The sequence below is a fragment of the Salminus brasiliensis genome, chromosome 1 (assembly GCF_030463535.1).
Source record: "Salminus brasiliensis chromosome 1, fSalBra1.hap2, whole genome shotgun sequence".
Lineage (NCBI taxonomy): Eukaryota > Metazoa > Chordata > Actinopteri > Characiformes > Bryconidae > Salminus > Salminus brasiliensis.
The window spans coordinates 96,045,764-96,072,575 of NC_132878.1; the positions used below are offsets into that span (position 1 = coordinate 96,045,764).

The 26,812-nt window shown below is 41.0% G+C and overlaps 2 protein-coding genes across 4 annotated transcripts; one reads left to right on the plus strand and one right to left on the minus strand.

The window, feature by feature from the left end:
* Nucleotides 1-28: 28 nt before the first annotated feature.
* brd9 (bromodomain containing 9) lies at nucleotides 29-12,751 on the minus strand. Of its 3 annotated transcripts, none has more exons than XM_072659725.1 (17): nucleotides 12,547-12,751; nucleotides 11,231-11,445; nucleotides 9,839-9,976; nucleotides 9,501-9,756; nucleotides 8,037-8,094; nucleotides 7,124-7,268; nucleotides 6,177-6,287; nucleotides 5,554-5,672; nucleotides 4,991-5,123; nucleotides 4,631-4,706; nucleotides 4,394-4,489; nucleotides 3,081-3,213; nucleotides 2,163-2,274; nucleotides 1,254-1,304; nucleotides 1,044-1,140; nucleotides 475-648; nucleotides 29-285 (listed from the first exon to the last, which is right to left on the minus strand). In XM_072659725.1, exons 1-17 carry the CDS (start codon nucleotides 12,596-12,598, stop codon nucleotides 185-187), a joined length of 2,067 nt encoding a protein of 688 aa, XP_072515826.1. In that variant the 5' UTR covers nucleotides 12,599-12,751; the 3' UTR covers nucleotides 29-184. The 3 variants fall into 3 exon arrangements, with proteins under 3 accessions (XP_072515826.1, XP_072515825.1, XP_072515824.1); XM_072659724.1 differs by having other exon boundaries at nucleotides 5,554-5,675; XM_072659723.1 differs by having other exon boundaries at nucleotides 5,554-5,735.
* Nucleotides 12,752-15,288: 2,537 nt separating this feature from the next.
* Nucleotides 15,289-26,331, plus strand: trip13 (thyroid hormone receptor interactor 13). The gene is made up of 14 exons (XM_072659727.1): nucleotides 15,289-15,359; nucleotides 16,101-16,211; nucleotides 17,086-17,239; nucleotides 17,992-18,118; nucleotides 18,946-19,001; nucleotides 19,089-19,179; nucleotides 19,915-19,987; nucleotides 20,063-20,126; nucleotides 20,921-21,007; nucleotides 21,663-21,769; nucleotides 22,525-22,678; nucleotides 23,313-23,425; nucleotides 24,382-24,451; nucleotides 25,791-26,331. The coding sequence occupies exons 2-14, from the start codon at nucleotides 16,102-16,104 to the stop codon at nucleotides 25,884-25,886; spliced, it is 1,302 nt and encodes a 433-aa protein (XP_072515828.1). The 5' UTR covers nucleotides 15,289-15,359; nucleotide 16,101; the 3' UTR covers nucleotides 25,887-26,331.
* Nucleotides 26,332-26,812: the final 481 nt, after the last annotated feature.

Sequence of the window (26,812 nt, forward strand, 5' to 3'; positions counted from 1 at the left end):
TGAAGAAAGACTCGGGTGTGTCGATGCGTAGAAAAGAAGAAAGCCTTGAGAAGCGTTTATTGTACAAGGTGCAGCTAATCTGTACAGGCTCTCGGTCCGAGAGGCACAGGCACATAAAATCACACAGCACTGAATCAGTCCGTTTACGCCACCGAGACGAAGCCGCCCGCCCGCTGGCCGTGGATCAGCTGTTGGCCGTGGAGCCGGGCTCTGGAGACTGAAGGAACTCGTAGGGGTCGTGGACCATCTCAGAGTGGTCTCCTACTCCCAGGTGGGACGGGCTCCCTGCTCACAAAGAGATGCGAGAAGAAAAAGACGTCACCAAAAAGTCAAATATCACTGTATTTTTCACTGTCCAGTAAAAAGCTTGTATCTCCATTTTTTTGCCATTTTTCAGTTTTTGACACAACACAGCTCAATCCTGGGGGGCTCTATGCCCCTCTAGTCTAACATTTAGGATGCTGAGTGTTCTACCTAAATGGTGCTGGTCCCTCTCGGAGGCGTTGGAGAGAGAGGAGAGGTTGGAGGAGGGTCTGGAGCCCACCCTGTCCACCGCTGCATCCTGGAACTCCTGCAGCAGCTTGGCCGCGTCGTCAAAGTGCTGGTGACCCTCCTCGTGCTCCGGCTCCTTCTTCACCGGCTTACCTGCTACAGAGGAGAGAACGAGAGGGAGGCTCGTCAGGGCTTTAACTGCTGCTGTAGGGTGAACGAATGGGCGGGGCCTGTAAGGTGCCAGAGGCTGAACGGCCAGGGCGCCAAGTTGGCGGTGGCTGGACGGGAGGGGCGCCACGGTGGTACAGGCAGGACGGGGGGGGGGGGGGGGGGGGGAGTGGAGTGCTAAGTTGCCATAGGCTGAAGGGGCGGGCCGCCAAGGTGCTACAGGCAGGACGGGGGGGTGCCAAGTTGCCATAGGCTAAAGGGGCGGGGCGCTAAGGTGCCGCAGGCTGAACGGGCGGGGCTAAATTGCTGTAGGCTGGATGGGCAGTCACTGAAAATATGTAAATAGTTATGACATCACAACCCGTTACACAGCGAGTGCTTACCCAGGGGGTTGAGCATGTCCAAAGACATGTCGGGGTAGTTCTTCAGTGACATGAAGTCCAGCACTGAGCCACTCTCCATCGCGCCTTCATCTGCACCCTATCGTTAGTACAGCAAGTACACAGCAGTCGAGGTTAACCATCACACGGTCGTGAATTGACACAAATTCAGCTCTGAAAAACATACTGTGGAATTTAGGGAAACAGCTTTACCTGCATGTTACACAAACCAGACTTTGCTTCATCCAAAGGCAGGTTTCTTTTCTGAGGGGGGAAAACCACACTGTGAAAGTGAGTTCAGCCAAAAATCTCATTTACAGTTAAAATGAACCCAAAGGAACCTGATCAGCCAAGTCACGCTTTCTCTTTGCAATCCCCTTATTTTATTCTACTCTGGAGCGAATACACTATATGTGCAAAAGTTTGTGGACACCCTTTCTAATTAATGCATTAAGCTCCTTTACATTGCACCCATTACTGACACAGATGTGCAAATACACACACACAGCTTGTCTAGTCCCTGTAGAGAAGAAGTACTGCCAGTAGAATAGGACTCTCTGGAGCAGATCAACATCATGAAGCTATTGGCACCATGCTGCCTAATGCCAGGCGTGGGCTAGAGGGGTATAAAGCCCCCCAGCATTAAGCTGTGGAGCAGTGGAAGAACTGCTGTGTTCTCTGGAATGATGGTGGAGGAGCTCCATCCAGTACTTTTGGGATGAGTTGGGGATGATGAGGTGGGGTGGTGATCATGATCCAACATCCTGACTTCACTAACGCTCTTGTTGCTGAATACAATCAAATCCTCATAGCAATGCTCCTTCAAAATCTAGTAGAAAGCCTTGTAGAGACAGTTCCTCCAACAAAAGCAGGATCAGCTCTTTAATACCCTTGATTTAGCAAGAAACAGTGAAGGAGCGGGTGTCTCAATACTTTTGTCCTTATAGTGTAGCTAAAAGAAAGCTTGCAGCAGAACACTGCAAAGCTTAAAAAGCTAACAACGTTGAAATTGGGTTTGTATTATTGTCTATTTTTTGGTCAGAAACCATGTAAACAAGTATTAGATGATATTAGAGAACATTATTACTGAACAACTGTCTGATCTGCAGTGAGCTGAAGCACCTGTCGGATTTGGAAGACGGCCTTGGAGTGATCACCTCCCGTCATTTTGTCCAACAGGTCGTCCACAAGCCTTTTGGTGAAACTGCCACAGTCTTTAACAAACTCCTGAAGGCTGAAACACACAGGTTACAGTCACGAAAAAAATCATCACTTATAATATTTAATAACATAATAATCACAAAGAGGGTTTGCACGTCCCTGCTGGGACACGCCCCCTTTAGTCGGGCCGAGTGGTGGAACACCATAAGCTGCAGCGTTTATTAGGGGAAACGGCCAAACCGGGACTGAACCCAGCGACTGTCTGCTGAAGTTAAGGGCAGCTGGACTCGACAGCGACCCGTCCACATTACCAAAGAACCGACGGCCCATGGACAGCGATGTGTAGATGCCAGGAGCGTCCAGCTAACTGAGGCTCAAATCAAATCAAATCCCCCCTGTTTAGAGGATAAAGCCTCGTATCTGAGAGCGCAGAGTCGAGGGAACGCTCTTAGGAGGGGTCTCCACTGTTTTCAGGCTGGTTTAGTAGACTGGCTCATAATGAACGTGACACAATGGGCATGGCCACAGCGCCACCCACCACCTGTGATGTCACATGCATACCCTCTATAGATAAATACAATCTAACTAAACTAATAACACTTTTTATATTATATTATACATATATTATATTGAGCACCACCGAAAACATCCACAAATGCAGGCTAGAAAAAGTAAGTGATGCCACCTCCACCAAATGTCTCAGTTTGTAGACAAAGAAAAGGGGTTAATCACGGTTCCTTAACGTTTTACAGCCTGTAGCGTGCTCAATAAACCCTGTTTAGCTTCACTGTGTTTGTGTAGAATTGTGGCTCAGACTGCAATCAAAGATCTGAATGGATTTTGTTGAACTGTAAAGAAATCTCGGCCCTCGTGGCGTACCTGAGAGCACACTGGACCCCTGTTTCATCTCCGTAGGCCGAGTACAGCATCTCCATCTCCTCAGGGAGCAGCTCAGGGTAGATGGAGTTATTCTGCAGCGTCTGAGTGTTATAAGCACTGCTCAGGAACGTCACTGAACACAAAGATAAAAAAACATTAAAAAAAAATAAAATAAAGAAGTTATATGCAGTAAAAATGTCAACAAATTAATAAATAAATACATAAATAAATAACAAATATACAGTCAAAAGCATTTTTAAGCTAGTTTGTGCACCCTGGTCAAATTATGTCACTTTTTTGCACATATTAATATACAGAGTTTTTGTTTATTTGCTAAAATTTAACAGAATTTGTGCAAAACTACATGTTTTACGTTGAATTTAGACAAAATAGATGAAAATAAGGTTCATATTTACATTTTGCTTCAGATTAAAACAGCACATAATTTGCGCAGGGATGCCCAGACCTTTGCATACATGCAGATGTGTAGAAGTGTGCAGGCCTCATTGAGCAAAATCCCAAAATAAATAAATAAATATCAATCATACATAAATAATACAAATAATACTTAACCCCTTACCCAACACTCCAAGGCTCATCACACACTAAGGTGTATTAGTCAGTAACTACAGGGGCTTCTGTACAAACTGGTGGGGTGGGCTGTTCCTCGGTAATAGAAGTTTGTAATAGCCCTTTTATTATAGGCGGGACATAGGCTGTTTAAGGGGTTAAGTTCTGCACCAACTTACAGTTAGTATTTCCCAGCCCTGCAGGATATATCAAATAAAGCATGCCTATTTAATTTCTGGCATACTGACGCATGCAGAAGTCTGTGCACCCCTTGTGTTGTTGTTTAAATAAGTGTAAATAAGTGACCAAATCATCTGAACCAGGTTAAATATGGTATTTGTCTGCTCAATTAGAGCAAAATATCTACTTTATTGGATAATAAAATCAGAAAATGTGCTATAATCTCTGTATACACCACATTTGAGGTTGTGTTTTGTCCCCCAACATGTTTAAATTCAGTAAATAAACAGTGTGTTTGAATATGCAAAATATGCAGAGGTGTCTCTCTGTAGAGGATGTGACTTATTTACATTAGCAATCCATGTCATTTGACCAGGAACACCAAAGCCTTTGCATATGACTGTATGCAGGAGTGAATAAACCCAGTAAGACAGGCTTCTGTACGTCACTGTGAGGGTGAGGAAGGGTACTGAAACGTTTAGGAGCAGTGAAGACACATGGCTACAGTCAGCCTGTATGAACTCCAGGCTTTTAGCTCTGGTTCAGGGGTGTGTTTCATTTACCTTTGTGTCTCCGGTCATCCTTAAAGCCCAGTGACGTGAGGCCAGGTAGCAGCTTATTCGACAGGGAGCTTAAATCGACCGGATGGGTTTCTTCATCTGCAAAGTAATGAAGATAAGGAGATGTTCAGAGGGCCGGGAGAGAGGCTGTGGGAAGGGTAGGGAGAGAGGCAGGGGGGGGGGGGGTGTTCTGGGTTCTAGAGAAGAAGAGCAGGTGTGTCAGTGATGGTGCTGCCGTACCTTCAGCCTCTGGGTCCTGCTGATTAACTACATTATAGATCAGAGACCCGTCTGCTTCCTTTTTAAGATATCCAACCTGAGGACACACACACACACACACACACACACATTTTTTTTCTTGCACATTACATACATACCTCAGCACCTTCTCCCCACCACACATATCCAGTAGCCAATGCTGTGTAGGCACTGCAAAGTCCTGTCCTGTCTGTTTACTGTGTCTAATGGTTGCACTAAGTAGTAATTTAATAACATAAAACAAGTGATTAATAATTAATAATTTTTTTTAAATTGTAATTTGGCCAAGGTTTGTTACGCCAGCAGGGTGATGTGAGCGCATCTCGTAGACCAGCTGCGTACCTTCGAGTTTGGCATTAAGCGGTTGATGCGGTCCCTCGCCTCGTCGGCCGCGTGCTCCACCAGAGCCAGCACGTGTTCCTCTGCCGTGCTGTCCGTCAGGCTGCAGGCGTTTCCCTCCAGCTCGTACAGGTCACTGAGGGAAGACAGACACACACACACACACACACACACACACACACACACACACCTCTTACACACCTACATTCTGCATCTCTCCCCCTTTACCAGATCATCACACACTATAATCAATATGAAAAAGTAAGGACGCCCCAGTAAAACCTTTAACTACACTCACAGCGAGGGTACTCGTATTACACTCATATTAAACAGGTGGGCTGATATAGTGCTTTAGGACTTCCTGCCCAAGGACTTTTAACTGTGATTTATTTTTAACCATCAGGTGATTCTTGTCTTGTGGGCTACAGAAGTGAGTGAGTGAGGTCGGCAGGCAGTGCGGACCACAGGAGGTTCTAAGAGGTTAGGAACCCCTAAAACAGAACATGGAGGTAGAAGGAGGTACTCCGACAGCAAAAGGTCTCAGAGTCCGAGCTCGTTGTGTTTACCTGATGACGGGCTCTTTGGCCGGCTGCTTTTTGGATTTTTTGGCCGACTCAGGGTGGACGGGTACGACCTCTGGGATGGGCTCCTCGCCGGCCATGTCCTCGTCGCCCAGGATCGCGGCCTGCTGAGAGAAATCCATGTCGTGCATGAAAGACATGCTGCGCTTCAGAGCTAAGAGCCGCTCCTGCAAACAGAGCAGAAACAGAGCCACAGCCACGCGTTTACTCCTCCAGCAGCGGGCCTGAGCGGGCCGTGAGCATGGGAGTGGGGGGAAATTAACCAAAAAAAAACACGAATGGCTCGGAATGGACTCCAAAAAAAGGCTCTGTTCCAAAAAAATTAATAAAAAAAAATAATAATAATAATCTTAAAATTGAAGAAAATGGAGGGTTTAGGAGTGACTGAGGTCACAACTGATTAGTGACATAAGCAAAAAGCAAGCGCTATATATATATATATATATATATATATATATATATATACACACACATACACAAATAAGACAGTTTGAGGAAACTGAGGAAAGTACTAAGAGAATATTTTAGCTGTAAATGAAGATGAGTGAAGCTGGAAAATGGCGATGATGGATGAGTGGCAGATTCAGATCCATGCTAAAATGGTTTACTTTGCTCATCATTTTGAAGCCGGTGTGGAGAAGCTTCTTGGCAGCTTTGTAGTAGACCGTCTCTGGGCGGTTGTAGACCATGGCGTTGTCGCACATCAGCTTAAAGTCGGCCTAAACATCAGACAAAAATAACAAGCATTCAATCAGCAGTTTTAATCTACAGCAGAGAGACGCTGATATCAGGGTTAAGGTGAAGGACCTTAAAGTATTGGGACGCCTACACATCACCCCTACAGGAGCTTCTCTGACCCCCCCTCCCCCATTCTAAACCCATAGGCTGTATTAATAAGGAGCTGGTCCTCCTTTGCTCTAAACTCTACCAGCAGCAGCAGGTCTGGAGCTCTGCTGCAGTTACTGAGTCAGTTGGAGGCTTTTCTGCACTCTGCTCTGAGCTCAGCACTCGGCCCTGACCCCGCTCTGTAACTTTACGTGGTCTGACAGACACTCGGTGGACACTGAGCTGCTCTCTGTGAGCTGTTCCTCCTAAACTCTTCCACTGTTCAATAATAACACCACTCACAGCTGATGGAGGAAGATCTAGGAGGGAAGGTCTAAATTTCACCAGCTGACTTGTAGTTGTTGGTGCAGCGGTGCTGAGCTCCTATTACATACAGAACCAGGCTGAAGTTCAGTGAGCTCTTCAGAACCTCCCGTTCTTTCACTGATGTGTGGAAGAAGGGCAGACTGCAGGACTAGAGGCTTGATTTTATACACCTGTGGCAATGAGACTGAATCCAATGTCCCAATACTTTTGTCCATCTAGTAAAATACATGGGCACCATCTGGGTTGTACACTGCACAGGGAGCCGAGATGGGACAATGTGCGGTTATGATGGTGCCCATTTTTGAAGTCCAACTGGGTCCCAGTAACAACACATGTACAATCTCACTTAGAGCCCATGCCCACCTGGAACCCACCTAGATAGAAAAGGGTTAAACTGATGTACCTTAAACTCTGTGACTGTTTTGTATTCATTCGTGGTGATCTTCTCCTTCATGGTGCTGAAGTCCATGGGGTGTTTGATGATCATGGAGTATCCTGGGGCGATGGCGTCCGTTACGGGGAAGGAAAAAAACCCATGGGGGTCTTTCCTGAGAAGATGGACAGAGATAAGTACAGGGTATATATCATATTTGCATTGTATTTCATAAACCATGGACCACATTTCCCCTAAATTCCCCCCCAAAATATTACTATTTAGAGCATTTATTTATTTATTAGCAGACATGACAACTGCTTAAAAACAGCTGCTGAAATAATAATAATAAATTAAACACAGTGCCAATATCTGAACTTTGAGAGCATTCAGAAATCACTATGGTAAAATAACCTCGACAGCCAATCACAGATCCCATGTCTCGGCCGGCTCTCCACTAGTCTTTCACATTGCTGTTGGGACTTTATGCCGTTCATAGTCTGCAGATTCAGATAACTCAGCTCTGTCTGATTAAATACCTGGAATAAAACGGCTGCCGGACACAAAGAGATGCTGCTGATCTGGTCAGTAGGTGTTGATCTCCTCAGTAAATCACTGATATTAAAACAAACACTAATAAAAGTGGTGGAGGTTCTCAATCACACCAGAGTTCTCCTCATGGAGTCTAGTGTTATTTAGAGTTCTCCTCAGATCAACACCTGGTTTGGTGGTAAATCAGGGCTTAATGATGGTAAATCAGGTGAGCTGCTGCTGCTGCTGCTGCTGCTGGAGTTAAACACATCCTCCATGCTGTGCTGGCTGGACTGGGGTGGGGCGTCCAGGAGAACCCTGGAGGAACCGAGCTCTGTTCTTCAGACTAGCTCAGAAGATTGTGTTTGTAGATGTATTTATATCTATTCTAATGTATATTATCAGTTCTCACCTCTGAAGAAGACGCAGGAAGTGTTCGAGCAGCTGCTGGCGAGGTGTGCACTCACTTTCTGGATTAAGGACAGCAAAGAGACGCACATGATTAGATGTACAACCAGTAGACGAGCAATGGTGAATCGCATAAAAAAAAGACACCCAGTGAGGCTGAGGTGAAGGAATTAATGGAATAGGGATTCAGGCATACAGATATGTAAAAATGTTAGGACACCCCATTTTTAACACGTCTGGAGATCGGCTCTTCATGTGATCTGTACTTAGAGATGGAGGTAATCTAACTAAACTTTGAAGAGCACCTGAAGAAACGACTTTAATAATCATTTATCAAATGATAGATATTAATAGATATGTAATAATAATAATTTAAAAAAATGACAACTTTTTTATGGCTGCTACGATGTTGCCGGTTGGCCACTTAAGCATCCCAGTTGCTTTACCAGGTGGTAGTTAAGGTCTTAAAAACGACTAATCATTCAGCCAATGTTCATTTGGATGAGTTTGAGTGGTGATCATGATCCAACATCCTGACCTTCCTAACGCTCTTGTGGCTGAAGGCAATCAAATCCTCACAGCAATGCTTCTCCAAAATCTAGTAGTAAGTCTTCTTCTCTGGACAGCAGAGACAGTTACTCCAACAAAAGCAGGATCAGCTCCTTTTTTAATAAATATATATATATATATATATATATATATATATATATATATATATATATATATATATATATACACGACTTCAGAAGGAACAATGAATGAGCAGATGTCCAAATACTTTTGTCCACCGGTGCCTTCATCTGTTAATTGAAATACTAATGATCTTACAAAAGGTGAGATCCAGCTGGGTGTTTGTTTATAACACTGTAATAACCCATCCCACTCATCAAGCGCTCTTCCTTACCAACCTTCCTCCTCCTCATTGTCAAAAAATAAATAAATAAATAAATAAATAAATAATAATAAAAAATTAGATGTTTAAATATATTTAAAAAGACAAAGGTTTTTTTTATGGGGTGTCCAAACTTTCTCACATGACTGCAGGTTATACAATAGCAGTCTACAGCAGATTGACGGACAGGTCTAACCGTTCTGTCCTCCTACACTTACATTTCGGTCATCTCCTACACCTGAATCATGTTACCCAGGTAGGAGACCATTGACTTAGGAGTCTTGCCCAAAGACTTCTATTAATGTAGACTGGTGGGCTCGCCAGCTCGAGCCCCAGTAAGCTCAGGCAGACCCTCTTGTGGAAAACTTAATATAATACTTAACGCTTAATATAATACTAGATTAAATTCACAAAGTATTGGGACACCTAGCCCATTCCAGACCCATGGGCATTAATATGGTGTGCTTGCCGGCTGCCAGCTAAGGAATCGAACCCCAGTAAGCTGAGGCAGACCCTCGTGTGGAAAACAGGTGTTGATGGAGGTGTTTTTTATGGAAGCCCAGTCAGTCCTCTTACCTTGCTGGGTGCGACAGGCTCTGACTGGCCGATCCCCCTGCGCCTCGACATCCATCTTCAGACCGGACTGAAAGTCTTCAGCCTCAGCTTCAACCTCCAGCTTCTCCCGCTTCCTCTTCTTCTCCTTCTCCCTGTCCCTGTCCTTGTCCTTGTCTTTCTCCCGGTCCTTGTCCCTCTCCTTCTCCTTGTCCCTCTCCTTGTCCTTCTCTTTCTCCTTCTCCCGCTCCCTCTCCTTCTCCTCCACCACCACCATCACCTGCAGCACAGTCACAGACAAGCTCAGCATAACAGTGAGGACGATCTTAGAAACGAGAGAGAGGACAGGAGGTCACACTTGCCTTGCTCTTGTTAATAATCACGCTGGTTTCGGACGTCCCGGCTCGCACCTCCACGGGCTTGGTCAGAGTGAAAGGCTCCACTGGGGGGTTGGCTGCATTCTCTAACTGCTCCCTCTCTCGTTTCTTCTTCTTCTCCTCCTGGGAAAGGACAGGGAACACCGGCGGTGATGGTCTTGAGGACAACTGATCATATGCTGACCATATATTACGGTTGCACAGCTCACAGGCTGTTGCTATGGTCTTGTTAATTGGTTGCTATGTGGTCGAAATATCACAGGTGCTGCTATAACTGTGGTGCTAAGTAGTTGCTAGGTGGTTGCTATGGCATTCCAGGTGGTTTGCTATGGTGTTGTTACCTGGTTGCTAGGTGGTTGTTATTGTATCCCATATGATAGCTATGGTCTTGTTAACTGGTTGTTATGTGGTCAAAGGTATATCACAGGTGGTGCTATAACTTTGCTAAGTAGTTGCTAGGTGGTTGCTAGGGCATTCCATGTGGTTTGCTATGGTGTTGTTACCTGGTTGCTAGGTGGTTGTTATTGTATCCCATATGATAGCTATGGTCTTGTTAATTGGTTGCTATGTGGTTGAAATATCACAGGTGATGCTATACATTTTGCTAAGTAGTTGCTAGGTGGTCGCTATGGCATTCTAGGTGGTTTGCTATGGTGCTATTACTGTATCCCATATAATAGCTATGGTCTTGTTAATTGGTTGCTATGTGGTCGAAATATCACAGGTGATACTATAAATTTTGCGAAGTAGTTGCTAGGTGGTCGCTATGGCATTCCAGGTGTTTGTTATGGTGCTATTACCTGGTTGCTAGGTGGTTGTTATTGTATCCCATATGACAGCTATGGTCTTGTTAATTGGTTGCTATGTGGTTGAAACATCACAGGTGATGCTATACATTTTGCTAAGTAGTTGCTAGGTGGTTGCTATGGCATCCCGAGTGGTTGCTATGGTGCCCCGGTTGCTTTGCCAGGTGGTAGCTAAGGTCTTAAAAATGACTAATCATTTGGCCGATGTTCATTTGGATGAGTTGGAGAGATGATGATGATGATCATCACCATCATCCAACATCCTGACCTTCCTGACGCTCTTGTTGCTGGAGGCAATCAAATCCTCACAGCAAAGCTCCTCCTCCAAAATCTAATAGAGCGGAAGGCACCTGTGATATTTCTTCTCTGGACAGTAGAGACAGTTACTCCAACAAAAGCAGGATCAGCTTGATTTCAGAAGAAACAATGAAGGAGCAGGTGTCCAAATACTTTTGTCCACGTGTTCCTCCAGTGCCTTCATTTGTTAATTGAAATTCTAATGATCACGATCATGATTTATAACCCTGTAATAACCCATCCCACTCATCCCAAGCGCTCTTCCTCTACCAACCTTCCTCCTCCTCCTCTCCTCGTCGTCCACATGCTTGTCCTTCTCCTTCTCGGACTTCTTCTTCTTTTTCTTCTTCTTCTCTTTGTGTCGCTCGTGGTCGGAGCGGTCATCGTAGTAGCTCGAGTCGTGTCCCGAGCCGGACAGCTCTGTGACTTCACTGCCCCCGACCTTCAGCACCAGCTTCAGGGGCTTCTCCAGCGGTTTGTCCTCATAATCTGAGGAAAGCAGGAGAGAGGAACCTTCATCAGGGCAGAGCAGAGAGCTGTGCCTCAGGGTTCGATGCTGGGGCTGCTGACGTTTGGAGAAGACAGTTGTGATTTTACTGAGGAATATTTACAACTGAACCCTCTGGAGTTTGAGGCCTGCCAGCTGGATCTGAGGTGTTGTGTATTTCGGTAGTTTATGAGGTATTTCATATTTATTATACCAGGAAAAGGGACCTCATTCATCAACACCCTTCTAAAAATGTTAATTAATAAAGAATCTGCTTTTAAAGTGCACAATTGTTCACTATTTCATCTGTGTATATATATTTGTATTTTTTTTTGCTTATATTTCTATATTTTCATATTTTAACTTAAATGTAACTTATTCTATTTTTATTTTTATTTTATTTTTCTTTTGCACTTTACTTCATTAAGTTAAGGTTTAGTTAAGTTTAAATGTAGATTTTTATTGAATAGCTTTGATGTGGGCAGACTGTCATAAAAGCATTTCACTGCATGTATGTGACAAATAAAATTTGATTTGATTTGAGCTCTGTGTACCAATAATAACTTCTCGATATGACGCAGGGGGTTACAATAAAAAACCTCAGAACTGCTCACAGTTTAGCCCCAAACACCGTCATCTATTATTTATATTTATATATATTTATATATATATAATAAAAGACTCTTAGACTATGTAATGCTTGTTTGAGCGGATCACCGTGGTAACCGTGACTGATGTCAGAGTTCCATCCAATCAAATCGGGTTTCAGCGCATTGGCCTCTGGCGTCATGCTGGAGGGGGTGGGCTGGAGTTCAGCTTTAGGGGCCCCTGCAATACTAACCACACGGACCGTCCCACTATGTAATCTCACACCCCTGCGGACCGGGAGGGTCCTGCCCACTCTCAGACGGTCAGGACACTCAGGTCACACGGACGTCAATTTGCAGGTCTTCCAACACAAAACCACCCCACGGCTTTAGTGTTAAACTGCATGGTTATGAATGTGTGTTAATAATAAGAGGAATATTAGTAATATTAGTAATAACAGGGCTGAACGGAGCCGCGCGCATGCGCAGCAGCTGCAGGACACAAAGGGAACCCACCTCCTTCCACCGTCCTCCACTCGGGCTTGTACCTCTTGTGCTTCTTGCCCATGCCTCGCTCCTCTCCGGGCCGGGCTCAGGGGCTCAGGGGCTCAGGGGCTCAGGGGCTCAGCGGCTCTGCTGCTTCTGCTGCTGCTGGAAGAATCTGGAGGGTTTGGAGCGTCTGAGCACAACAGACCTCAGCACTGCGGTTTACTTCCGCAGGGCCCTGGAGTGCTTCCGCTCCGAAGACACGCCCTCCGCGGGGTGACGTCTGTCCCAACCGCTATTTGATTGGATGGCGCTGTGTGACACAGTCAACAGTATGATCCAATGGAATAACGAGCTGCTCAATATTATAATAAACAATATTGTGATTAATGTTATAATAAATAATAATATTGTGATTAATTATAATAAATAATAATATTGTGATTAATGTTATAATGAATAATAATATTGTGATTAATTATAATAAACTATATTGTGATTAATTATAATAAATAATAATATTGTGATTAATTATAATAAATAATAATATTGTGATTAATGTTATAATGAATAATAATATTGTGATTAATTATAATAAATAATAATATTGTGATTAATGTTATAATGAATAATAATATTGTGATTAATTATAATAAACAATATTGTGATTAATTATAATAAATAATAATATTGTGATTAATGTTATAATGAATAATAATATTGTGATTAATATTATAATAAATAATAATATTGTGATTAATTATAATAAATAATAATATTGTGATTAATGTTATAATAAATAATAATATTGTGCTCAATATTATAATAAATAATATTGTGATTAATTATAATAAACAATATTGTGATTAATTATAATAAATAATAATATTGTGATTAATGTTATAATGAATAATAATATTGTGATTAATATTATAATAAATAATAATATTGTGATTAATTATAATAAATAATAATATTGTGCTCAATATTATAATAAATAATATTGTGATTAATTATAATAAACAATATTGTGATTAATATTATAATAAATAATAATATTGTGATTAATTATAATAAATAATAATATTGTGATTAATGTTATAATAAATAATAATATTGTGATTAATTATAATAAATAATACTATTGTGATTAATGTTATAATAAATAATAATATTGTGCTCAATATTATAATAAATAATATTGTGATTAATTATAATAAACAATATTGTGATTAATATTATAATAAATAATAATATTGTGATTAATTATAATAAATAATAATATTGTGATTAATGTTATAATAAATAATAATATTGTGCTCAATATTATAATAAATAATATTGTGATTAATTATAATAAACAATATTGTGATTAATATTATAACAAATAATATTGTGATTGATGTTATAATAAATAATATTGTGATTAATTATAATAAATAATAATATTGTGATTGATATTATAATAAATAAGATTGTGATTAACATTATAATAAATAATATTGTGATTAATATTATAATAAATAATAATATTGTGATTAATATTATAGTAAATAATATTGTGATTAATGTTATAATAAATAATAATATTGTGCTCAATATTATAATAAATAATATTGTGATTAATTATTATAAACAATATTGAGATTAATATTATAATAAATAATATTGTGATTGATGTTATAATAAATAATAATGTGATTAATATTATAATAAATAATATTGTGATTAATATGATAATAAATAATATTGTGATTATATCATAATAAATAATATTGTGATTAATTATAATTTAAAATGTTTGGATTTATATTATAATAAATAATATTGTGATTAATACTATAATAAATAATGTGATTATATTATAATAAATAATATTGTGATTAATATTATAATAAATAATATTGTGATTAATGTTATAATAAATAATAATATTGTGCTCAATATTATAATAAATAATATTGTGATTAATTATAATAAACAATATTGTGATTAATATTATAATACATAATATTGTGATTAATATTATAGTAAATAATATTGTGATTAATGTTTTAATAAATAATAATATTGTGCTCAATATTATAATAAATAATATTGTGATTAATTATTATAAACAATATTGTGATTAATATTATAATAAATAATATTGTGATTAATATGATAATAAATAATATTGTGATTATATTATAATAAATAATATTGTGATTATATCATAATAAATAATACTGTGATTAATTATAATTAAAAATGTTTTGATTTATATTATAATAAATAATATTGTGATTATATCATAATAAATAATATTGTGATTAATTATAATAAAAGTGTTTTGATTTATATTATAATAAATAAAATATATAATATATATATATATATATATATATATATATAAAATAAATAATATTGTGATTAATGTTATAATAAATAATAATATTGTGCTCAATATTATAATAAATAATATTGTGATTAATACTATAATAAATAATGTGATTATATTATAATAAATAGTAATATTGTGATTATATTATAATAAATAGTAATATTGTGATTATATTATAATAAATAGTAATATTGTGATTATATTATAATAATATTGTGATTAATGTTTTAGAGAGACAGACAGACTTAGACTACGTTATGCTTGTTTGAGCAGATCACCGTGGTAACCGTGACTGACGGCAGGAACGACCCAATCAGATCGTCGTGTTGAAAAGTACCATCCAATCAAATCGGGTTTCAGCGCGTTGGCCTCTGGCGTCATGCTGGAGGGGCGGGACTGGAGTTCATATTTGCGCGGGAAGCTCGGGCAGCAGTGTGTGGCTGAGCAGCAGCGCTGGAAGGTGAGTTATGGTGGAAATGGTGTTTATTAAACATGTCGACACCGGTCCGGTCCGGTCCGGTCCGGTCCAGCAGGGCATGAATTAGACCGTTATTAGACCGTTATTAGACCGTGTCTGTCGGTAATGTCCGCGGTTCTGCTCGCTGTTGCTGACTAGCCGCGCCGCTAGCTAGCTAACTTCGCTCAGGCTGCGTCCAGCCCAGCACCCTGCGCAGAGTTCCTGACCGCTTGCGGGATTTCCGCCCTGACCGAGGCTGTGTTGTACAGTGGTGTGCTGCCTCGGCATGTTCATTAGTGTCGGCACATTCATTTGGACGCAGCTTTGAGGTTAGCTACCTCTTCTAGCCGCTGGCCTCCATTTTGCCTGATCTACTAGCATGTGGATCTACGTGCGAGGTCCGCCTGTGTACCATTGCAGTAAGGGTATGAGCTACAGATCAGCCCGCATCGCTTAAATGCCAGGAAAGCAAAAGAAGTGGCAGCCCTGGGGGTTATATTTACATATTAATGCCCTTTTTCATCAGTGGCATGATTATTTATTGTACAGTTGTAATTCTGTTTTATTCTTTCCATATTATATAGAAGTGGTGAATGATGTGGATATTAGGTTTAATAACAGTGTATTAAAAAAAAATGTACAAGCTGACCCATTTATTTATTTATTTATTAATATATATATATATATATATATATATATATATATATATATTAATATGATCATTGTCTTTTCTGTCATTTAAAGGATGAATGGAGAGAAGATGGAAGTTGGCTGGAATCACAATCAGCAGCCTGGTGAAGACGGAGTTGTCGACCGAGCTGATGTTCATATAGAAGTCCATGTCAAATCTGAAAGGTACTTTTATATATATATACATATATATATATATATATATATATATATATATATATATATATATATATAATATATATAATATATATCACATTTAAAGGATCTTTGTCTTGTTCATTTGATTATGATTATTATTATTATTATTATTTTTATTATTATTGTATATATATTTTTTACATACCTTTAAAGGATCTGTGTCATGTTAATTATTAATATTATTATTTTACTTATGTAAAAAATATATACAATAAATAAAAATAATAATAATTCAGTTAACATGACACAGATCCTTTAAAGGTATGTAAAATATATATATACACTAAGTAAAATAATAATAAAAAAAAAAAATCCAATTAACATGACACAGATATTTTAAGGATATGTAAAAAATACATATACAATATCCTTAAAGGATCTGTGTCATGTTAATTGGATTTATTATTGTTATTATTTATTATTATTATTATTATTAGTTTACTTATTGTATGTATATATTTTATATACCTTTAAAGGATCTGTGTCATGTTAATTGGATTATTATTTTTATTTATTTATTTTTACTTCTTTATATATATATATATATATTTATTTATTTATTTTTAAATTTGTATATTTATATATTTAATTTTATTATTATTATTTTTTTTAAATAAACAAGTTTGATGTAACGCTGCTGAAGTTTCAAACCATGCAATGGTTAAAAAAAAGGCCCTGCCCTGGTAATTTCTAGTGAAGAGCACAGCTTACTTCGTGATCTGTGCCTTGCTCAGTCTGTTTTGACCACTGATGTCATATATCTAATATCCTATAAAAGTGTGAGACCTGACAATCCCTGTTGGTTTTACTGCTGTAAATCACCTTGAGTTCATTCCTGCAGCACTGCGAGACGGGCTGAGGTGAGGACCCATGTCCTGGCTCTGCTGGACCGACACAGCCTGATCATGGGGTCTTACAAGTGGACTGAGTTCGATGACGACTTTCTGACTAAAAACGTTGAGTCGGTTGCCGTGGTGGACGCTGATGGACCTGCAGTAAGTGCAGACACTTATTTTGGGCAGACCTTGTTAGAGCAGTTTATTAGGGACACTGATATTCACCATGGAGATTGTCTCCGCCTTTAACCCATTGCTCATCGGGCCCAACAGTGGCTGGGTATCGCAACCCAACATCGTCAACAGCCCGGTGCTCTAACCCGCTGAGCCACCACTGCCCACTGCCCTGTACAATTATCTAATCAGCCAGTCGTGTGGCAGAAGCGCAGTGCATAAACTCAGACAGAAACAGACCTGCAGCATCAGAATGGAGAACAAATGTGATCTCAGTGCTTGTACTGGTTTGAGTATCTCTAGAACCCAAACAGCCCAGCAGTCTTTAGAATTCCTCAGACTGGTAGAATACAAAAACTACATCCAGTGAGCAGCAGCTCCTCAGTTCTGCAGACGGAAACACCTTGTAGATGAGCGAGGTCTGCAGAGAACGGCTGCTCAGACTGGCTGGAGCTGACAGAAAGGCTACAGTAGCTCAGATCTCCACTCTGTACAACTGTGGAGAGCAGAGAAGCATCCCAGAGTGAACAGCACCACCACCAACAACCCTGAGGAGGATACAGAGCTACAACAGCAGAAGAACCACGTCAGGTTTTGCTTCTATCAGCCAAGAACAGAAAGCTTTATTTATCAATTTATTTCGGTGGCTCAGCGATGGGCATAATTTACATACGTTTTTTTTTTTTTAGTTGTGGATGTCTTGTGATTGGACTGTCTTGTCGTTTTTCTCTCAACAGCCGCTTGATCTGAAGACGAGCAATCTGTGCGTTCACATCTTCTCTCTGAACGACGATGGACCCAGCACACTCAACCTGGAGGAAGACGAGGAGCTCTCAGCAGCCAATCACTGGCTCCTACCAGCAGGTTAGTCTTTACCGTCTTTCCTCACTGCATTCTCCAATCACATTAGTCATTTCCGACTCCCACCGGTAGTTCGAACGCCCCCCAAAATCTCACATTGGCACGACTAGCATGTTGCATGAAACCAGCTGTTGCTATTGTAACTTTATTGGACAGTTGAACACACTTTGAGGAGAGCATTAACTACCAGCCCGGACGCATCCAACATACGCTATATGGACAAAAGTATTGGGACACCTGCTTATTCATTGTTTCTTCTGAAATCAAGGAGATTTAAAAGGTGCTGATCTTGATTTCGTTGGAGTAAGTAGTGTCTCTACCGTCTTTTATGGAGGAGCATTGCTGTGAGGATTTGATTGCATTCAGCAACAAGAGCGTTAGTGAGGTCAGGGTGTTGGATGATGATGATGATGATGATCACCACCCCATCTCATCATTCCCAATTCAACCCAAAAGTACTGGATGGAGCTCCACCACCATCCATCATTCCAGAGAACACAGTTCTTCCACTGCTCCACAGCTCCTCAATGCTGGGGGGCTTTATACCCCTCTAGCCCACTCCTGGCATTAGGCAGCATGGTGCCGATAGCTTCATGATGTTTACCTGGTCCTGCAGAGAGTCCTATTCTATTGCTAGTCCTTCTCTACAGGGACTAGACAAGCTGTGTGTGTATATGTGTGCATTTGCACATCTGTGTCAGCAATGGGTGCAACTTAAAGTTGCTGAATGCATTCATTAGAAGGGGTGTCCACAAATATTTGGACATCTAGTTTACAAGCGTACTGTCAAGTAAAACTGCTTTACTAACTCCCTGTTTTCTCCTCTACAGCTGAGCTTCATGGCATTTGGGAAAGCTTGATTTATGAGGATGGAATCAAAACACAAGTAAGAAATATTTAACCGTTCCACAGTACATTTCACAAATTATTATATTACATATTCACTGTAATAATACATATTTTCCTCCTGTAGCTCCTGGATTATGTCTCGACGGCGATTTTCTTTTCTGACAAAAACGTTGACAGCAATCTGGTTACCTGGAATCGAGTTGTGTTGCTTTACGGTAAGGCCATGCTATTGTTTGAACATCCAGAAAATGTCTCTATCTTTCTATTAGTCAAATTCTGTTTACATGTCTGTGATGCTACTCTCACTAGAAGTAAATAAATGAGGACAGGCAGGAGCAGAAGCCCATCAGAGTATAATAGGAGGGGTGGAGCTTATGCAATGAACCCACCCACACTCAAACGTAGCTCTTTTGTCTGAGGAGGCTATAAACTGTAGGGGTTGAAATTTAAGGGGTTATTTTGTTAGAGGGAGGCACAACAGAGATATACCCTGAAAGTACTGTGGAGAACCCACCTGTGTAGAACAGAACCAGAACCAGAGTCAAAAGTCATTGAAATGGTATTTGGATAGTGGTGGTCCTGTCGTGGTCCATATCCATTGTTGAATGGGTTAGATGGGTCAAAATGTGCCTATATGACAAGTGTTTCTGATAAAATGGCCAATGACCGTTTTGGCCATATTGTTCACCACTTGTGTATGATACACTCCACATGCACAATTTGTCCAAATGTTTGTGGACACCCTTTCTAATGAATCTACTGAGCTGCCCTCTGCCTTGATCTCCAGTGGTTCTGTAGCATGGCTGACCCTCCACCCTGACCCCTGGCTTTCTAAGAATGTCATTCTTCTGTACAAGAACAAAAAACAATAAAGTAGATGATGATTTATTATTATGATTATTGTTAATTTATTATTTTTTTTGTTGATTATGTTGGTTTTTATCCTGTAGGTCCTCCAGGCACTGGAAAGACGTCCTTATGCAAAGCACTTGCCCAAAAACTTTCCATCCGGATGTCCGGAAGGTGAGCAGGTTTATATGAGCACTAATCCGTCTCAAATTCTGCTCTACTTACATGTGTTGTGTCTTGGTTTGGCAGATACACGTACGGACAGTTTGTGGAAATCAACAGCCACAGTCTGTTTTCTAAGTGGTTCTCAGAGGTACGGCTGACACTGACTTCCTCCTGACCCACCATAACGCAGGATAACCAGGTCGATTCTGAGACTGATTTGCCACACCTGATCATTGCGGAGATGGTCCTGATTTCAGGCTGCTCTTAAATCGTTGTCCTCCCAGGTTAATCCAGGTTAATCCATTTTTACCCCTCTGATCTACTCGCAGACAAGCTGTGACCACCCTGAATTCAGCATTCAGCATCCCTGTCCTGTAGTTGGGGGGAAGCTGATGCTCTCCGATGATCTGAAATGTTGACGCCATATAATAAATGTTTATCTGAATTGATGTGAAGCAAATAAAATATACACTCTATGTCCACATGTTTGTGGACACCCCTTCTAAGGAATGCATGCAGCTATTGACGCAGATGTGCAAATGTGCACACACAGCTTGTCTAGTCCTCGTAGAGAAGTACTGACAGTCTTAATAGCTGCAGTCCTGGTTATACATCCGATTGGCTTGTGCGAAAGATGAGATGAGATGGGGTGGGGTGATGATCATCATCTAACATCCTGACCTCACTAACGCTCTTGTCGCTGAATGCAATCAAATCCTCATAGCAATGCTCCTCCATAATCTATTAGAAAGCCACCTTCTTCTCTGGATAGTAGACAGTTACTCCAGGATAACCTTTTTTTTTTTTTTTTTATACCCTTGATTTCAGAAGAAACAATGAATGAGCAGGTGTCCCAATACTTTTGTCCGTGTAGTGTATTTTCCAGAACTGCTTATATTTCTTGCAGAAGTTTGACTGAACCGTCCTGACTGTGTTTTACAGAGCGGTAAACTTGTCACGAAGATGTTCCAGAAGATTCAGGAACTGATCGACGACAAAGAGGCTCTTGTCTTCGTCCTAATTGATGAGGTAAGCTTTGGCCCACGGTGCGTGTCTCAGTGTCTCAGTGCTGTGGAACAGTAGAGGTTATTGATTTACACAGGCTACTCCAGTTCACCGCGTTGCTAAACACTTGGCAGCTAAGCTGTACGTGTTTGCACCTGTGAAGTAAGTGTGTGTGTGTGTGTGTGTGTGTGTGTGTGTGTGTGTGTGTGTGTGTGTGTGTGTGTGTTTTAAACCCTCCTCTGGAATGCATTTTTGGAAGCACTGATTTAATTTTTGAGGTTTACTGACGCCGTCCAACATGAAAGGGTCTCTGCTTGTGTCTGAGCACATTCTCTGGCTCCTTTTTAAATGCATAAAGGCTCTTAAACATCTTGGAAACCACTTCACAGATACACTGTGTGTCCAAAAGTATCCAGATAGCCCTTGTAGTTAGTAAGTGCAGCTAACGTACGGAGCCAGACCAGCTTCAGTAGAACGGGACACTCCGGAGCATTCCCACCTGGTCCTGCTGCCCAATGCTGAGCGCAGGCTAGAGGGGTGTAAAGCCCCCCAGCGTTGGTCCCTGAAGTTCTTTAAAGCGATGGAGCTCCATCCAATATCTTTGGGATGAGTCGGAGTGGAAGAACTAATTATCCAACATCAGCACCTGATCAAAAAAAAATTGTGTTGTTGTGGGCAGGTGGAGAGTCTGACGGCAGCGAGAAGCGCCTCTCAGGCTGGAACAGAGCCTTCAGATGCCGTTAGAGTGGTCAACTCAGTCCTTACCCAGCTGGACCAGATCAAACGGTCAGAGAGAGCATGTGCTTGATGCTTATAGATCACATCTACTTCCCATATAGGAGCACTGTGTAGTTCTATAGTTCCATACTGCACCCATCTGTAGTCACTCTGTTCTTTAATGCTCAGGACCCCACAGGACTGACCACCACAGACTGTAGTATTCGGGTGGTGGGTTAGCATTCTCAGCACTGCAGTGACACTGACTGACCTGGTGGTGGTGGTGGTGGTGGTAAGTGTGTTAGCAGTGTATGTGTTGTGCTGGTGGTGGTACGAGTGGATCAGACACAGCAGTGCTGCTGTCCACTCACTGTCCACTCTCTATTGGACACTCCTGCCTAGCTGGTCCAGCTTTTAGATGAAGGTGAAGTCGGAGACTGAAGCTCTCTGACCTGCTGCAGCACAGTTAGTGTTGGTCCTCCTCTAGTCCTTCATCGCTGCCCACAGAATGTTTCTGGTTGGTGGACTGTTCTCAGTGTGTTTAAGCACTCCAGCAGCACTGCTGCGTCCGATCCACTCGTACCACCAGCCCAACACACCACTACTAACACACACACTCGCCAGTGTCCGTGTCCCTGCAGTGCTGAGAATGACCCACCACCCCAATACTAGCAACACTTGCTTCTCTGTGGGGGTCTCCTCATGTTGTAAGTATGTGTATAATAATATGAAGTATTAATGGCTGGTATGAGAAGTTTGTGTGTGTGCATGAAGATTACAGGTCTGATTTTTATTTATTTATTTATTTATTTATGTAAATACAGGTATCCGAACGTTGTGATACTCACTACCTCCAATGTAACGGAGAAGATAGACTTGGCCTTTGTGGACAGAGCAGACATAAAGCAGTATATCGGCCCCCCAAGTGCTAGCGCCATCTTCAACATCTACCTATCCTGTCTGGAGGAGCTCATGAAGGTTTGTGTTCTACCTGCCCAAAACACAGCCCAGACCTCAAGATCAAGTTCAAGTTCAGGCATGATGGCTCCTTCTGGAGTTCACTAAATACATCAAATAAGATCTCCACTTCTGCGCTGCAGCAGGTTTAGATGGTTACGATTAGAGATGCACCGATACCACGATACCACTTTTTCCTTTCCGATATCACATTTTAAAGTGTCTGCCGATACAGAGTACCGATATCGATACCAACTTTGACTTAAATACTCAATACTCAAAAAATCGCCACAATGCAGTAAGCAAGCTCGACCCAACAGCTTTTTATTATTTGGTGTTTAAAATTCACATTTCATTACAAGTAATCGTCTCGTGGTATTCAAACCAAAATTTTCTATTTATTTATTCATTTTTAAGGAAAAAAAAAAAAAGGATGGCATCAGTAAGCTTTATGGTATCGGTGTTCTCTATTGCAGATACTGATACTATGGAAAAGTGCCAGTATCGGTGCAATACTAGTTATAACGAATGGTCAGAGGTTGGCTAGAGGTCTCAGATTAGGTTCTTTCAACCTTTTAGGTGTGCAGGTCAGCAGATCAGAAAATCTGTATTTCACCATTAAACTTCCCTATTTTCCTTCTTCTTGGACGTCCAGCGGCAGATCATCTACCCGAGGCAGCAGCTGTTGAACCTGGACGAGCTGAACACCATGAACTACATCGAGAGCAAAGTGACGCAGCTCAGCCTGCACCTGCACAGTATCGCAAAGTGAGTAGCCACCCTGAGCTCGGCCCGGGTCACGTTGTAGCTGACCTGTCTTTCTTGAAAATGTCTTGGCATGAACAGAACGCCTCCAACCTGGTGACTTTTTACAGGAGGAGGAAAAACCCTTCTTAACTTTTAATGAAAGTCGGTGTAAAATAAAGTTAATCCACGTCAATTTGGAGCGTTTCTATTGGTCTGTTCATCAGGAAATTGGGATACAAAGTAAAGAACCACTGCCAGATTCACGTTCTGGAGAAAAGTGAAAATGACTCCCAAAATGGAGATACAAGGTCTTTGCAAGACTGCTATGATGTGTGATTTTGGGTGTAGTTGCTCTTTAAAAGACGTAAAGTTAAAGATTTTAATCAAGATTAGCGGATTATTTTAATTTTGTACGAATTTAAGATAAAAAGGTAGGAAAGCCGCACCATTCAAAAGTTTGGACACCCCAGGAGGTTTGAGCTCTCGGCTAACTTTTACCAAGATCTCAAAGCTTCATGGGTTTGTAGTTATTATCCAGTTTCAAAGCAGAAACACCCAGACTCCTCAAACCTCGTCCCAACAATCAGCAGCCATGGGCTCCTCCTACCGAGCACTCTGACCGTTACCATCACTGCTGCCCACAGAGCTGGAGAAGACTAGAGGAAGGCAGCAGGGTTTTCTTAGGTAGCCGTTTCCTTAGCTCCTGATTAAATTAAGAAATGGCAGTTAACAGGAACGGTGGAGGACAAGCTGACGTCTGGAAGACCAGGAGAACTTTCAGAGAGAGCTGCTGGTGGGATCGTCTGATAGGCAGACCCTCAGAAGGACTGAGCAGACTCCGGAGGGGTGGAGCACTGTTCTACTGTGCAGCGACACCTGCACTAATCTGACCTTCATGGGAGAGTCATCAGAAGCCTCAATCATTGTGAATATTAGGGTTGAGATGAGTGATCATTAGTGTCTTCCTCTCTCCGCAGGAAGAGCGTGGGCCTCAGTGGACGGACGTTGAGGAAAATCCCCTTTTTGGCTCATGCACTTTATGCAAAGGTATTTAACCTCAGACTCTCAGACTGATTTAACATCAGATCTCAGCCTCTGAACATGCTTTAATAACCCAAACACACTTTAATCATTTGTAGTATCTCTGTATATACAGACCTGTGCGAAAGTTTGTGCTCCCCTGGAGCACATATTGCACATACTGTTAATGTTCTAAGTTTAAATAAATAAACAAACCCCTATAAACATCAGCATTTCCTGCACATGTAATTTAGCATACATTAAAAAAAAGTACGTTATTAATATGCTATTACTTTTGCACACTATATTTATTTATGTATTTATTGATTAATTGATTTATAGATTTATTGGAACATTTTAAATCAAGACAATAAACAATAGCTCTTTATTAAAACGTGCAGAAGTGTCTCTGCAGGGACTGTAGACGTGTGTGTAGTCATGTGACAGGGTGCCCAAACCTGTGCATAAGACATGTGTACATGTGCACATAAATGCAAAAGTTTGGACACCCTGAGTCAAATTGCCATGATTATTTATTTATTTGCTTTGTGGGAATTTAATTAAATACGCTGGGGAAAATGATGTGTAAAAAGAATTATGGCTTTATAGCTATGATTATTTTTAGAGTAATAAATAAATGATAATTACGTGTGTGTGTGTGTGGGTGTGTGTGTGTGTAATAAATACATGTGTAAAATTACAAAATAAATAAAGAAGGGCCCCAGGTGGTCCAGCGGTCTGTCACTATGATCAGACGGTCGCTGGTTCGAATCCCGGTCATGCTGCTAGCCATCGGCAGCCGGGACCCAGAGAGAGAGCGTAATTAGCCTCGCTCTCTCCAGGGTGAGTAGATGGCGCTCTCTCCTTCCACACACATCGCTTGCAGCTGCAGGCTGGTGCGTTGAAGCCGGGTATGTGCCGCTTCTCCCCAGGTGCGTTGGTCCACCCTCACCGATGTCGGGGGCATGGCGTACAATTGGGGGTGGGGGAATTGCGATTACATTCGGGTTGGGTAAGTTTCGGCCCAAATTGGGGAGAAAATGGGTGAAAATTGGATAAAATTTAAATAATAAAAATAAACAACATTTTTTTTTTGGTCTAAAATGTGCAGAAAATGTTAAAAATGATTTACTTATTTAATCAGAAAATCAACAAAGTGTCATTTAACTTTTGTATAAGACTGTGTCATGATATTGGTATATCTAGAACCCCGAAAAAAACTCCAGAACCTTTTTTTTTTTTCCCTTGAGTTGTTTGTTTTTACAAACATTGAATAAAAAACATGTATTTAATGAATTAATTAAATTGATATTTTAATAGCATTAAAGCGACACCCTTGCATGTCTGTATATCTCTCCGTTCACAGACGTCCGTGTTGACTGTGGAGAGTTTTCTGGACGCCATGGACAAAGCTGTGGCTCAGCAGCTGAAGGAACGGGAGAATCTGGCCAAGTGTTCATGAGCAACAGCGAGGGCAGACCGTGGCACGGCATCAGTCCTTACCTCCTCACAGTGACCGCCGGCTGATCGGAGCTGTGTGCCGACGATCCGCTGACCGGGGTTCTGTGCTGAGCCGCCACGAGTCCGGTTCTCTTTCTGAGTTGACTCTTGTTTTTAACCAGGCGTTTGGGTTTGGACTTCAGGCACTTTATGAGCGGACGATGTTTTAAAAAGCTGTTTTGTCTCTGTCCGTCTGCTCGGTTTGTGTTAGCAGTAGTTCAGCTGTTAGCCTCATTAGCTTCTGTATGAAATGGGTGTAGCTGTTCTTCTACATCTGCTGAGCTGCTGAGCCACTGAGCCCAAAAGCTTCATACTGGTGACCTTAAAATAAGCCGCCGTCGCCGTGATGCTTTCGGAGATCTCAGCCCATTAAGAAACCTGTGACACTTAAACTCATTTTACTGTACTTAAACCAAAAGTGTTTGATTTTTATGTGTTTATTTAACAAATTTGATTAAAAATAAACTAAAACATCTTCTTTAGGAGGATTGATTTATTTATACATTCTTAAAAGTCACTAAAGAAGCCAAAGAACGCATTTATAGAGTGTTTAAGTGTGACTTCGGGTTTACCACCCTGTTTACCACCCTGTTATTTTTACCTCCAAATGAAACGCACTGCTTTTCTGTTTTATAGAGCACTATTTAAAAAAAATTGCTCTGCTCTGATTGGCCAGTTTACAGCCCTGCGATGGCCCACAGAAGCTTCTTACTGTAGCTTAGCGTAGCTTAGCATAGCTTCTAATGCTTTAACTAGAACTTTATGTAATTATTCCCAAGTCTAAACTGGATCGTGTAGCTACCCTCTCTGCATCTTCACTAGCATAGCCTAGCCTAGCTTAGCATAGCTTCTAATGCTAGAACATGGACTTATTTTGGACATGGAATT

Bases quoted from the DNA above. Each gene is read 5' to 3' on its own strand.
- brd9 (XM_072659723.1), bottom strand. From the start codon at position 12,598: ATGGGCAAGAAGCACAAGAGGTACAAGCCCGAGTGGAGGACGGTGGAA. The intron at 11,446-12,546 runs GTGGGTTCCCTT...TGCTTTCCTCAG, and splicing joins GTGGAGGACGGTGGAAGGAG to ATTATGAGGACAAACCGCTG. The intron at 649-1,043 runs GTAAGCACTCGC...TCTCCTCTGTAG, and splicing joins GGACATGCTCAACCCCCTGG to CAGGTAAGCCGGTGAAGAAG.
- trip13 (XM_072659727.1), top strand. From the start codon at position 16,102: ATGAATGGAGAGAAGATGGAAGTTGGCTGGAATCACAATCAGCAGCCT. The intron at 16,212-17,085 runs GTACTTTTATAT...TCATTCCTGCAG, and splicing joins GTCCATGTCAAATCTGAAAG to CACTGCGAGACGGGCTGAGG. The intron at 17,240-17,991 runs GTAAGTGCAGAC...TTCTCTCAACAG, and splicing joins TGGACGCTGATGGACCTGCA to CCGCTTGATCTGAAGACGAG.